Genomic DNA, 13,425 nt, shown 5'->3' with positions numbered 1-13,425 from the left:
GCTCAAGAAGCTGTTACAGATGAACACTAGTCAGTTGCAATGCAGGAAGAACTTAATCAGTTCGAGTGTTGTGATGTTTGGGAACTTGTCCCACCTCCTCAAGATGCCAAGATCATTGGTACCAATTCGGTTTTCAAGAATAATAAGGATGAAGATGGAAATATCATTCACAATAAAGCTCGTTTAGTTGATCAGGGATACAACAAAAAGGAAGGGATTGATTACGACGAGACATATGCTCCAGTAGCTCATTAGAAGCTATTAGAATCTTAATGGCTTTTGTAGCTCACAAGAAGTTCAAACTTTACCCAATGGACGTCAAGAGCGCTTTTCTTAATGGCTATCTTAAGGAAGAAGTATATGTGAAGCAACCTCCAGGTTTTATTCATGAAAAGTACCTTAATTATGTTTACAGGCTCAAGAAATCTGTCTATGGATTGAGACAGTCCCCTCGTTGTTGGTACGAACGTCTCAGTCAGTTTCTTGTCAACAATGGTTTCACACGCTGTACACTCGATTCAACTCTTTTTATATTTCATAAACATGATAAACTTTCTTTTAGTTCAAGTTTATGTAGATGATATTGTATTTGGATCTTCTAATGAATCTTTGTGTAAGTGGTTTTTTAACTGCATGCATAAGGAATTTGACATGAGTTTGATGGCTGAATTGCAGTACTTTCTAGGTTTGCAAATTAATCAGTCTAATGCAGGAATATTTATTCACCAAGTCAAATATATTAAGGATCTACTTAAAAGGTTTGCACCTGAACATGTCACACCTAAGTCGATTCCAATGAGTACTTCAGTTAAGCTCACAAAGGATGAACAAGGTAAACCTGTAGATGTCACTAAATTTCGAGGTATGATTGGTTCATTGTTATATTTAACTGCCTCACGACGTGACATTATGTATAGTGTATGCTTATGTGCACGTTTTCAGTCTCAACCTAAGGAATCACATTTGAATGTCATTAAACGTATCTTTAAATATCTAAAGGGTACGAGTGAGTTGGGATTATTTTATCCTAGTTCATCTTCCTTTGACTTAATCGGTTTTTCATATGCTGACTATACAGGGTCCCAGGTTGATAAAAAAAGCACAAATGGTGCTTGTGAATTTTTAGAAGATTGTTTGGTTGTATGGCATAGTAAAAAGTAAACATATGTAGCTCTTTCTACTGCAGAAGGAGAGTATATAGCAGCTGGTAGTTGTTATGCTCAAATTTTATGGATGCAACAAACATTGCAGGATTTTAGTATTTTTTTTATACAAATATTTCTATTTATTGTGATAATACCTTTGTAATTAATGTCTCTAAAAATCTTGTCATGCATTCTCGTACGAGATAATGTTTCTAAAGGTAATATTGAGCTTATTTATATATTCACTGAGAAACAGCGTGCAGATATCTTCACTAAGCCTTTAGCTGAAGATCGTTTTTGTGTAATGCGTCATGAATTAGGTATGTGTTCCATGTAATTTTTATGTGATTATTTGTGCATTATTTTATAATATTTGTGTGTTTTTATGGTATCTTTTATTCGTGTGGTTATTAGAGAATATAGTTCCGTGTTAATGCATAATTATTACATGTATTTATGTATGTGATTTTGTTATTATTAGTTTTATAATTGTTTTATTATTTTTGTCCGTGTGTTTCTCCGTGTGGAATGCAAATAGATTTAGGCTATCTATTTGATTTGACTTATCACTTCCTCGTTCTTCGTGCATGTACTTCTATCTCAGTACATCTCATCTTTCTCCTTTTCGTTTCCACTTCCACTTCTAACTCATTGGCTTCTCACTCTTATATAATTTCTCTTTCTCAATCTCTTCGTTTTCTTCACTACATCCTCCCATTTTCTCTAAAAATCTTTACTTTCTCTCTCTCAACCCTCTACTTTCTTTAACCATGGACGGTAAATCAACCCCTTTTACTCGATCGAGATCCACCGCTCACCAAACCCCAACCGCCGGTGCATCAAGCTCTAAGCGCCGCCGTGTTAATGTCGTTGATTCTTAAGCGTCCAGCGATGCATCTCCCAACTCGTTTGAACAACATACAAAAGGAAGCGGATCCAAAATCTTATCAAAGCCTATTATAAAAGAGCGTATATGTGATGTTGATCTTTTGATCCATGTTGGCATTTTCGATTTGTTCAAGTTTCAAGGATGTGAGTCACTGTTATCACCGGATGAAGTTGTCTACTCAGAACTCATTCGAGAGTTTTATGCCAATTTTCAGTTACTTCAAGAAGGAATGGTGTTTTCGAATGTTCGAAGGACTCCTGTTGTTTTCAAGGCCGACGCGCTTGCCAGAATAGGAGGATTGTCTGATCAAGGAGTGTGTTCGTTCACTACACACCAAGCGTTTATGGATGTTCTGGGGCTTCAGTATGAGGAAAAGAGGAACAACTTAAGGCTATTGTTGGGGAGAATTTTATTGGCGTCTCTGTAAAACCCTCGGTATCAGTTCTAACTCCACTCTCTTTATTGTTGTTTAAATTGTTTCATACCAATTTGTGGCCTAGTAAAAGTGGTCAAGATCGAATTAGTTTTCAAGATTCGATTTTACTGTCAATGTTTGTTAAAACGGTCCCATGTGATGTGTCTTCTTTGATAATCAAAAACATGCATCATTGCTCGACTCACGAGTCGATGCATTTGCCTTATTCAGCCTTGTTCTCTAAAGTTTTTCGGTATTTCTGTTTGTCTTTTGCTTCTGTTAAATCTGAGAAAATCATCAATGTATTTGATTTATTTGTGTTAACAGCAAATAATTTGATTGTGTCCGAGTTCAATGAGTTATTTTTTGATGAAACTCATAAGCATGTCGGTAGTATTCCAAAATCCCCGAACTATGTGTCTGATCCCTTCGATCAACCCACAAACACTTTGTTAAATTCATTATTGGTTAAATTAAATGAAAACTCTGTTTCGTTGGCCAATATTAATCAACACTTTGCTTCTATTGAAACCCTTGGTTCACTAACTTCACAAGTCAATATGATTCATGCGTGTTTTGAATGTTTCAAAAATTTGTTTGTTCCTCTCTTGATTCTATTAATGCAAAACTGTTCGTCTTGCATGCTCATGATGTTAAGCTGTCTAAAACCTTGGATTTTGAGTTTGGAACCCTTTAAGTGGGTATGGTGTCCTCGGCAAAGGCCTGGGAGAAAGAGTTTGTAAAGTTGTTCTTTAAGCTGGGTTCGGAAACCAAGTTTGTGTCGCAGCAGTTGTCCGCTATGCAGGACAAAGGAAAAATGTATTGGCACAAGAAGCGTGATTGGATTGGGGACTGCACATTTGAAGAGATTACTGCTCCTTTGCCACTTCCTGTCATCCCTCCACCCTCTGTTTTTGGTATGACAAAGGACGAATATAAGGAAAAGATCTTCGAATGGCTTGGGAACGAGACGACAAAGCACCAACATATGATGCATTCAACAAGCTCTAGTCTGAATATGGATCAGCTCCTGTTTTTCCAACTGCAAAGGATAAAGCTTCAGGCCCTAGAAAAGACAAAGGGAAGACTCGGGTGGACTTGTCTTCTTCAGAAGATTCAGATTGATCCCTTTTACGATGATGAAGGGGGAGGAAATGTTTGAATATTTTGAATGTTTTCTTCAGGTGAACTTTGTTTGCTTCAGACTATGATGTTATGTTGACTATGGTTTTATGTTGGTTGAATGATTTTAGATATTTAAGACAATTGAATACCCTGGTTGAATGGGTGGGTTGTTCTTTATTTGGTTTCATTAAGTTTATATATTTGAGATTATCTCTTTTGATTGTCTTATTTATATCTTATGTCTCTTGTCTCATTCATCCTTATCTTATATCATTTAGTTGTCTAAATTAGATTGTCTCATTTATACTATTGTATTCATATTATATATGTTATACATTATGTTGCTACTAATTTTCTTCTACAGGGATTAAAGTATTTTTGATAGGGGGATTTATCATCATCATAAAAGGGGGAGATTGTTAGTTTCCAGAGTTTCTGATTATGAACCAAATACAACAGAATGAGAATTTTCAACAAGATTGCAGTTTCCAGAAACATTCTAGCAGATAAGGTTTAGGATTTAATGTACATCTTCGTTTGACTGGATATAAACTTCTTTTCAAACAAACCTTATCTTAAACTTAGTTTGAATCTTTCAAATCATTATCTTTAACTAAGTTTATCTTTCTACAAATACATTAACAGACTAATTCAAATTACTTCAAATAAAATTGTTTTGAATATATCGGTTATCTTATCCATTGTTTGAAACAAACATCTGTTAGACATTATCTATAAATACAACTCTAGTATTTCAGATTGCTGATTGATGCTTTCACGTCTATTTTCTCTTCATCAGAAAATACTTTCTTGTTCAATATTCTCCAAATACAAATCCAGTCGAACAAGATATAGTTTGAGTTGTAATTAATTTGTTTATTCTTGTACTCGTGTATTCATATCAACTTTGTGTCGGGTTGTGGAAATGCTTGATTTTAAAGTATAGCAAGGAAGTTAGAAGGCTAAGGAATAACAGTGGGTTAGGTAGCAAGATAGTTTGGGAAAGGGTTTTTTTCAGGTGCTATATGATGTGGATCTCCGCACAAAGAAAGAAAAGAAGAAGAAGAAAAGGGATAAGAGAAGAAGAGGATATTTCAGAAGAACACGATCAATCCAGAAACGTGAACTTTGAATCTCAAATTGCTTAGATCAATCCAGAAACTAAGTAATTCGAATCTAATCTTCAAAACAATCCAGTAATTGAAGTTTAGAGAAAAGAAAAACTACTCATAGTTTATCTCAAAACACAAGTTTTATATCATCCATTGTCTCCCTTAAAAGATTACATGAGAAGGGTATTTATAGGTTTAGACAATAACCCAAACCCAGTAGGATTCCAAGAGAAATTCAATATCAGCTTGAATTAGCCAATATCTGAATCCTTCCAGAAAACAAATTCAAAATCCAAACCCGAATAGAAAAAAGACAAAAATCAAATCCAAATAGGAAAATAAAATCTCAAGTGCTTAAAACAAGAAAAACCCTTGCAAGTGAAAGGTAAAAACTTGCAAGCAAAATTCTAATTAATAATTATATAATAATCAGCTACTTGTCCAACTTCAAACATCGCTCCTTTATTCCTTGTTGTCCAAGTAAGCTTCATAACCCATGTTTGCATCCTCTCCAATTGAACATCACCACAAGTATGCATAACCAAATCCAAAATAACATATTCATTCATTGATCCTCATCATTCTCCTCTCCTTTGAAGAAAACTCGTCCTCGAGTTCTCAAGTATTTAAGAATAAGCACATAACGAGGTGATTTCTCGTAGAACTTGAAAGCGTTAAATTGTAATTCCATGACCAGTATCTTAGGAAGTAAACTAGGAAGAATAAGATAGTTTGTTGAGATAGGTGCATTCAACAAGCTCTCTACCCCTAGAAAATCAATGTGTTCCATGATGATGATGTTGTTTTCCTTATACACAACCTCTTTAGTTTCGAACTTCGCCTTTAGTATCTCTTCTCCTTCAACAATGTCGTCACACACAAATTTAGGCGATGCATCTATCTGATTATTTTTAACAACCAAAATTTTCTCAACAAGTGACTTTCTTTCTTCATGCTTCTCTATCATAGCTTCTTTTGTAACTGGTTCATCCTTTTCATCCAAACTTGATGTAGTCGCCGCATGTAACACCTGGTAATCAACAACAAGACCCGCGACATTCGCCCCACTGACAAAGTCTTCTTCTTTAGTTTCTTGTGAAAGAGTAAATTCGTGAAGGGAAGACTTCAATTTCTCGTTTTGTTGAAAAGATTCAAATTCCAAAGCAAGATTGCATACATCATTAAACGAGATATATGGACTTGATTTAACCTTTCGATAAATAGGCAAATTCAATCCAAGAATAAATCTTCCAATTTTTATTGTTTTCGTCTCCTCCAAGTCACAAATAAGGCGCAATCTATAAAATTCAAAAGTATACTCAGAAACACTCATAGTACCTTGAGAGAGGGATGTCATCTTCATTTTACATTCGAATTTATAATGCAAAGGAATATATTTTGCACGAAGTTTCTTCTTCAGAGATGTCCAAGTCATAATCTTTTCTTTTCCAGATCTAACTCTTTTTGTGTTTAGATTATCAAACCACAAGCCTGCTTTCTTTGAAAGTTTAAGCGCTGCAATCTTGAATATTCTCATCTCAGTCCAACCTGTATAAGCAGAAATCTTGTCGACTTGTGTAACCCATTTAACAAAATCATCTATGCTACCCAAACCTGTAAAATAACCAAGCTCTGATACCAGGATCATAGACTTCATCACTATCTTTCACCTTAACTAAAAATTTTATCCAATTCATCAAACCTCGATTTCGTTGAATTAGCAAGCTTTTGAGTACGTTTATCAATCTCATCCAATTTTCCAATTAAATTTCTAAGCAATTCAACGGTAGCCATAAGAAAAATCTGAATTTTTTTATGAATAGCACCCGTGAACAGTGCCGATGAACAGTGCCCGTGAACAGTGCCGATGAACAGTACTCGCGAACAGTACCCCGTGAACAGTAACTCGTGAATAGTATTTTTTTTTTGAAACCTAGATCTCCCAACAATTAAGAAATTGGAGAAAAAACCTTGGCTCTGATACCAAATTGATGTGGATCTCTCCACAAAGAAAGAAAAGAAAAAGAAGAAAAGGGATAAGAGAAGAAGAGGATATTTCAAAAGAACACGATCAATCTAGAAACGTGAACTTTGAATCTCAAATTGCTTAGATCAATCCAGAAACTAAGTAATTCGAATCTAATCTTCAAAACAATCCAGTAATTGAAGTTTAGAGAAAAGAAAAACTACTCATAGTTATCTCTAAACACAAGTTTTATATCATCCATTGTCTCCCTTAAAAGATTACATGAGAATGGTATTTATAGGCTTAGACAATAACCCAAACCCGATAGGATTCCAAGAGAAATTTAATATCAGCTTGAATTAGCCAATATCTGAATCCTTCCAGGAAACAAATTCAAAATCCAAACCCGAATAAAAAAAGACAAAAATCAAATCCAAATAGGAAAATAAAATCCTAAGTGCTTCAAACAAGAAAAACCCTTTCAAGTGAAAGGTAAAAACAAATTGATGTGGATCTCTCCACATAGAAAGAAAAGAAAAAGAAGAAGAAAAGGGTAAGAGAAGAAGAGGATATTTCAAATAGGAAAATAAAATCCTAAGTGCTTAAAACAAGAAAAATCCTTTCAAGTGAAAGGTAAAAACAAATTGATGTGGATCTCTCCACAAAGAAAGAAAAGAAGAAGAAGAAGAAAAGGGATAAGAGAAGAAGAGGATATTTCAAAAGAACACGATCAATCCAGAAACGTGAACTTTGAATCTCAAATTGCTTAGATCAATCCACAAACTAAGTAATTTGAATCTAATCTTCAAAACAATCCAGTAATTGAAGTTTAGAGAAAAGAAAAACTACTCATAGTTTATCTCAAAATACAAGTTTTATATCATCCATTGTCTCCCTTAAAAGATTACATGAGAAGAGTATTTATAGGTTTAGACAATAACCCAAACCCAATAGGATTCCAAGAGAAATTCAATATCAGCTTGAATTAGCCAATATCTGAATCTTTCCAGGAAACAAATTGAAAATCCAAACCCAAATAGAAAAAAGACAAAAATCAAATCCAAATAGGAAAATAAAATCCTAAGTGCTTAAAATAAGAAAAACCCTTTCAAGTGAAAGGTAAAAACTTGAAAGCAAAATTCTAATTAATAATTATATAATAATCAGCTACTTGTCCAACTTCAAGTATCGCTCTTTTATTCCTTATTGTCCAAGTAAGCTTCATAACCCATGTTTGCATCCTCTCCAATTGAACATCACCACAAGTACGCATAAGCAAATCCAAAATAACATATTCATTCCTTAATCCTCATCACTATATTTGTAATCAAGGAAAAGACTTTGAGACTGTCTCATTCCTTGTCTCATTTGTAAACGGACTGTCTCATTTGTATAAGAGAATGTCTCATTTACTTTGACAATTAGAATATAATACATATCTATCGAGCCTTTCAATTTCAGTTTAGAGACGAGGGTCATTGTGATGGGTTCTCCCAGAAAATGTGTATTGCACTCTATCATGTTTGAGAGAAGGTTGTTGGGTTAAATATTATGAGGAGGTGACGGTTACTTATTACAAGTTTGACTCAACTGATCATCAATTAACTTAATATAATCATTCAATTAAAGTTGAAAATTGAAAGTACCTAAAAAATGGTAACTTATGAGGATAGAGTTTGTTTTGAACTTATATATGGTTACTAAAATTAGCTATTTGCCTCATGGAATCGTGATTCAGTCTGTTTTTGATTATTTGAAATTTCAAAAATAACTCAAGTTGGGAGAATTAAAACCCAATTTTATTACTCCCTCCGTCCCAATATACGTTTCCTCTTTTGACTTTCGGTACTGTTCACGGTAAGCGATTGTCTACTAATTTACGTCTAATCTATAATATCAAACATAGTCATGGGTGATCTCGTTGGATTCGTATTTATCAGTAATTTAATACAGTGAAATTTTTATATTTAATACTAATACAAATTTAAAGATATTAACGATCAAAAGTGTGTATTGGCAAACGTGTACAACACAAAGAGAAAACGTTTTTAGGGACGGAGAGAGTATCATTCTGTAAGTTAAATATCAAATTTTAATAACTATATTAAAACCACAAAATGAGCTCTACCCTCTTACGTTACTATTTTTTAATTTTGGGTAATTTTAATTTCCAGCTTTAACGAAATTATCAAATTAATTTAACTACTAATCAGTTTGAGTGAAATTTATAATTAAAAAATTACTAGAATCTTTTGTAAGCAGTCAATTACCTATTTGATATTTAACCGAAATGTTATTACATTTCTTCCCGGTTAGCTCAGTCAACTAATAGTTAGGAAAGTGTTAACTATGACATAAATGTTTTAAGACAGTTGTGCATCATGGGATGCCAGTCCGCCAGATGGTATTGCAGTATTCCTTACCCGAGTTACCTCATTTAGGCTCTCCAGAAGAAAACAAAAACAGCATATTTCGTATCAAGTGAAGAAACCTGCAGTATTAGATTGCTCATTGCCAAAATCCTAAAATCATTCAATTTTGAAAAGAATATTTATCTTTTGTCCTGGGCTAACAAAGTTCCGCCTTAGAAGAGCTTACAAACGCTTAGGATTTAGCACTATTTGCATAAAAGATGACAAACATTTAGAGCTGCATGTAATAATGGAAAAGAATGAAAATTCTTTGGTACTCTGCTAAGGATGAGTCGATCCTACTAAGAACGATGCTGAGGCTTTCTTGAAGCAGCTTGCTTGCGTTTTAGAAGAGTAGCCCCCGCACCCTTCCTTTACCTAGGATAAAATTATAATTCAATCCAAGAGTGTCAACGTTAAAGGACCTATATGAGTACTCGATGCTATAGGTAACACCACAGCCAAGCACTTAACCGGTTAAACTTGAAGCTTGAAAGTTGAAATGCAACTCTACTGCCTTTTGATGGGCTATCCAAAGAATACGACAACTATGGGCAGCACAACGTTCTCCTAACTAATATTAATGGAATTAAAGTACTCTTTTTCTTCAATATACCTTCTGGCCAGCTTTTGATAATAACTAAACAGGGTATACAGGTAGTTTTTTTGTGTGTGACTGTAGCATAACGTCTCAAGCAAGAACTGCAAATTATATAATATGCACCTTAATAAAATTAAGACAGAACTAATGCCAGCATATCGAAAATCGAAACGTAAAGGTTAGGTAATACTATCTGTTGCAGGAATTGCATATTTCACTTGAACATGACAGGAATTTGCAATTATATCATCAGCTCAACATCATGACACTACTGACTAATCTATAGTTGCTTAATTAATAACTTCTATAAGTAAACATCTTGAAACCTAAGTAGTGAAAATTTCTTTACAAAATTCACATAATTTTAGACCAAATATTTACCAACTGATACTACCTATAATTTGGTTTCCCAAGTCAATTTTGCTTTGGATAACGACAGAAATCTAGAACAAAGTGGTAAAAATTGGTGACAGAAAACAATAGCTCCACTTTGCGACAAAGAGAAGAGGTAGTGCTTTAACCTTTGGACAACATTTTCAGAAATATCAGCCAAATATTAACAATTTAAACTGTGACTCATTTTACCACATGAAACTTGCATTACAGTGAGGATTCGACTTCAGCCCAATACTAGTATTCGACTTCAGTCCAATACTCAAGGACACATGCCTCCAATAACATGAATCATCGACGCTACAAAAGATGCATGATCACAATGCTACAACCTAGAAACTAAACTAATAGCACTAAAAAACAATGCTACAACTAAGAATTACGTATATTAAACTGAAGAATAAGGTTTCCACATATCTACATACAGTTTAAGAGACTTAGGCAATGCATTTCTCCATAATTCAAGATTAGGCATTTCACCAACAAAAGCAATAGAACTATCATCATATTTACCATTACCAAGACTCATAACATAAACTTCCCCCGGAAAAACCTCATACATTGCCTTCAAAGTTTCTTCCATAATCACCCTCCCATCTCTTCTGGAATCCTCAGGTTCAACACAACTCCCACCAACATTCACCATTATTTTCCCACCTTTTCTCAACCTCTTCTTCAACATTTCCCACGTTCCCGGATCCTGAAGCTCCGGAATCAAACACCCTTTCCCAAACAAATCAACCAAAAACCCTGAATACCCATTTTCGACACGAGCATTCAAAGCATTCCCAACATACACAAACAACCTATCATCATACTTTTTCTCCAGCTTGGCAAGCCCAAAAAACTCTCTACCAACTGAAACCACATCCGGGTCAATCTCAAACCCATGAATAACCCCATTTGGGTACATCTCCAAAATCAACCGGGCCGCTGAACCGGCTCCGAACCCGAGAATCCCCAAAGGACCCAGAGGCAAAATTGGCGGGAGAATAGCAAACACATCAAAATAAGTACTAGTTAAAGACTTAAAAAGATAAGAAATGCTATGAATATTACCGGGTCCATCAAGTAAAAGAAGCCTTGACCCGGCAAATGGGTGGTCGGATCTTCTAGAAACTTCGATAACCCGAATGAAATTGTATCTGGATTTGAAACTAGCCAATGTTTTAACGTAATCAATTGCGATACCATCTTGGGATTTTGTTTCCGGGTCAAGTTTTCGGGTTTGTTGGGCTTTTACAATGAGCTGGGGTTTAAGAGAGTGGCGGAGGTTTAAATATGAAGGTGTTGAGGAGTGAGAGAGTTTTGGTTGGATTTGAAGAGGAGTGTGGAGACGGTTGAGAGTAGTTGAAAGTGCAAGTGTTGTTGACATCGGCGTCGTAGGATTGTTTGGATTTTCGGTTGGGAACCAGAAGATTAGAAGATGGTACAAATGCCACGAGGTTCCGTCACACAGACACCCAAAACTACTTGTGTTGTGGGGTAATTTTAATTTTTTTTTCTTTCCTCCTCTGTCTGTGTAGAGCATATTTTGAACTCCCAAATTAAATTTTAAAAAAATTATTTTGGTATATATTTTTTATTTTAATCAAAAAATTGTATATATATGAGTTCTGTAACTTAAAAAAAGGTGACTTGCGAGTCGAGCGTAAAAATTATGTGAGTGCATGTTTTGGAACGCTCATATTTAATTTTCAAAAAAATTATTTTGGTTTAATTCTTTTTTTATTGAGTAGTGATGTAAACCTATTTGTAATATGTATTTTTTATTTTTTTTGTATGGTTTTAGTTGCTTGAAAAAGGGTATTATGGGGGAATATATTTTTTCTTGACGAGACCTCACAATCAAGAATTTTAGAAGTGTAGTTTTATATAATTTATAAAAATGTTATTTGTTTGATGTAGACGTACATTTAATGCGTTGTGCGCATTAAAAATAAAATTATTTTCAAAAAAAAATTGAAAACATAGCAATTTGTACCGTCTGAAAATGGTACTACAAGTGTGTGAAATAGTACATCTATAAATTGAAAATAAAATTATGAAATGGGAAGGACATTCATGAAACTGGTGAAAATAGTAATACAACATAAAAAAGATGAAAAATATTTAAGTCAAATTTGTTCATCGGACATGTAGTCATCGCAAATGTAATCCTCATTTTGTAATAGTCTGTGTTGTTCCGCTTCCGTAAACTCTCTACCAGAAGCACGAACGGAATCTTGTGCTAGTTCGAACATATAATAACGACTTCTACGCAACAATATTCGGTTATTTTCTCTCCGAATATGAGTCACAGCTTTAACCACTTTTCGACTAAATTCAAACCGGTGAAGATTTTCCTCAGAGCGAGGATATATAGATAGGGAACGACAAATTGGAACCCTTACACTCATCGCAATCAGATCATGTGTAATACTTTCAGATTCTTCTCGTCGAAATGTTCATTCTCGGCGTACACCAACAAATTACTATACTGGATCGCTTACCCTAAGACTACGATATTCGTCATCTCTTTCTTGTAGCAACCACTTGTGATTTGTGGACGATGACATCCTAGTAATGTTTGGATGAAATATGTGTAAGGGTGTAAAATTTATATAGTGTAAGTAGTTGGGTGATAATGAAAAGTTAATAACATTTTGATAAGCTTAACAGTTGTGGATGAAGATGTACAGGCTGTTAATTTTGTTGATGTACGTGTCATTATTGCCAACCATGTGAAATGTGACAACTCATTTAATTTATTGAAAGCAGTATGAAAATAATTCATAGACCCTTATCAGCAAAGGAGTTAGGTATTAACCCAGATTTGCTTTACTCTTGAATACTCAGTTGCTAGATTAAACCTAAATTTGGCTGTTCTTGACCCCATAACTTGACTGTTATTGTGTTGGTTGATATTGATTCATGTTGAAAGCAACCGTAGATCTATTTTCAAATCTTGTAGTCCGGTGTTAGTTGTTGCTTGCGAAATATATTTCTCGTAAAATCTTTTCACTTGCAAATCTATACTCTTACATTTTGATTTATCGAAACCATAGCTATAGGAGGTAAAACCTTAGCTGGAAGATCTTCTGTGAGCACGCAGAGATAGGGTCAGGATCTAAACCAGACCCGGACCTCAACCAGGACCTCCCCCAAGACCAACCACCTGAAACCCAGACCCTGGAGAGAATAGTCTCACCCACTTATGCCCGGACCCTCATTGAGTTTAATCAGTACAAGTATGCCAATGTTCTGACTAATGCCGAGCACGTGGCCAGTATAACCAGCGATGATTTGGCAAGAAAGCTCCAAATTTTCTCTACAAGCCAGCTAAAGTTCATACCATAGTCAAGCTTAGTCTACTACAACACAACCCG

General features: G+C 34.7%; 1 protein-coding gene across 1 annotated transcript; it reads right to left on the bottom strand.

The window, feature by feature from the left end:
- Nucleotides 1–10,424: 10,424 nt before the first annotated feature.
- LOC141687433 (uncharacterized) lies at nt 10,425–11,568 on the bottom strand. The gene has a single exon (XM_074492708.1). It carries the CDS (start codon nt 11,430–11,432, stop codon nt 10,446–10,448), a length of 987 nt encoding a protein of 328 aa, XP_074348809.1. The 5' UTR covers nt 11,433–11,568; the 3' UTR covers nt 10,425–10,445.
- Between the last annotated feature and the right edge of the window lie 1,857 nt (nt 11,569–13,425).

The sequence above is a fragment of the Apium graveolens genome, chromosome 9 (genome assembly GCF_009905375.1).
Source record: "Apium graveolens cultivar Ventura chromosome 9, ASM990537v1, whole genome shotgun sequence".
Taxonomy (NCBI): Eukaryota; Viridiplantae; Streptophyta; class Magnoliopsida; order Apiales; family Apiaceae; genus Apium; species Apium graveolens.
Note: the sequence above shows the minus strand (reverse complement) of the source record. Positions and strands in the feature narration are given on the sequence as shown.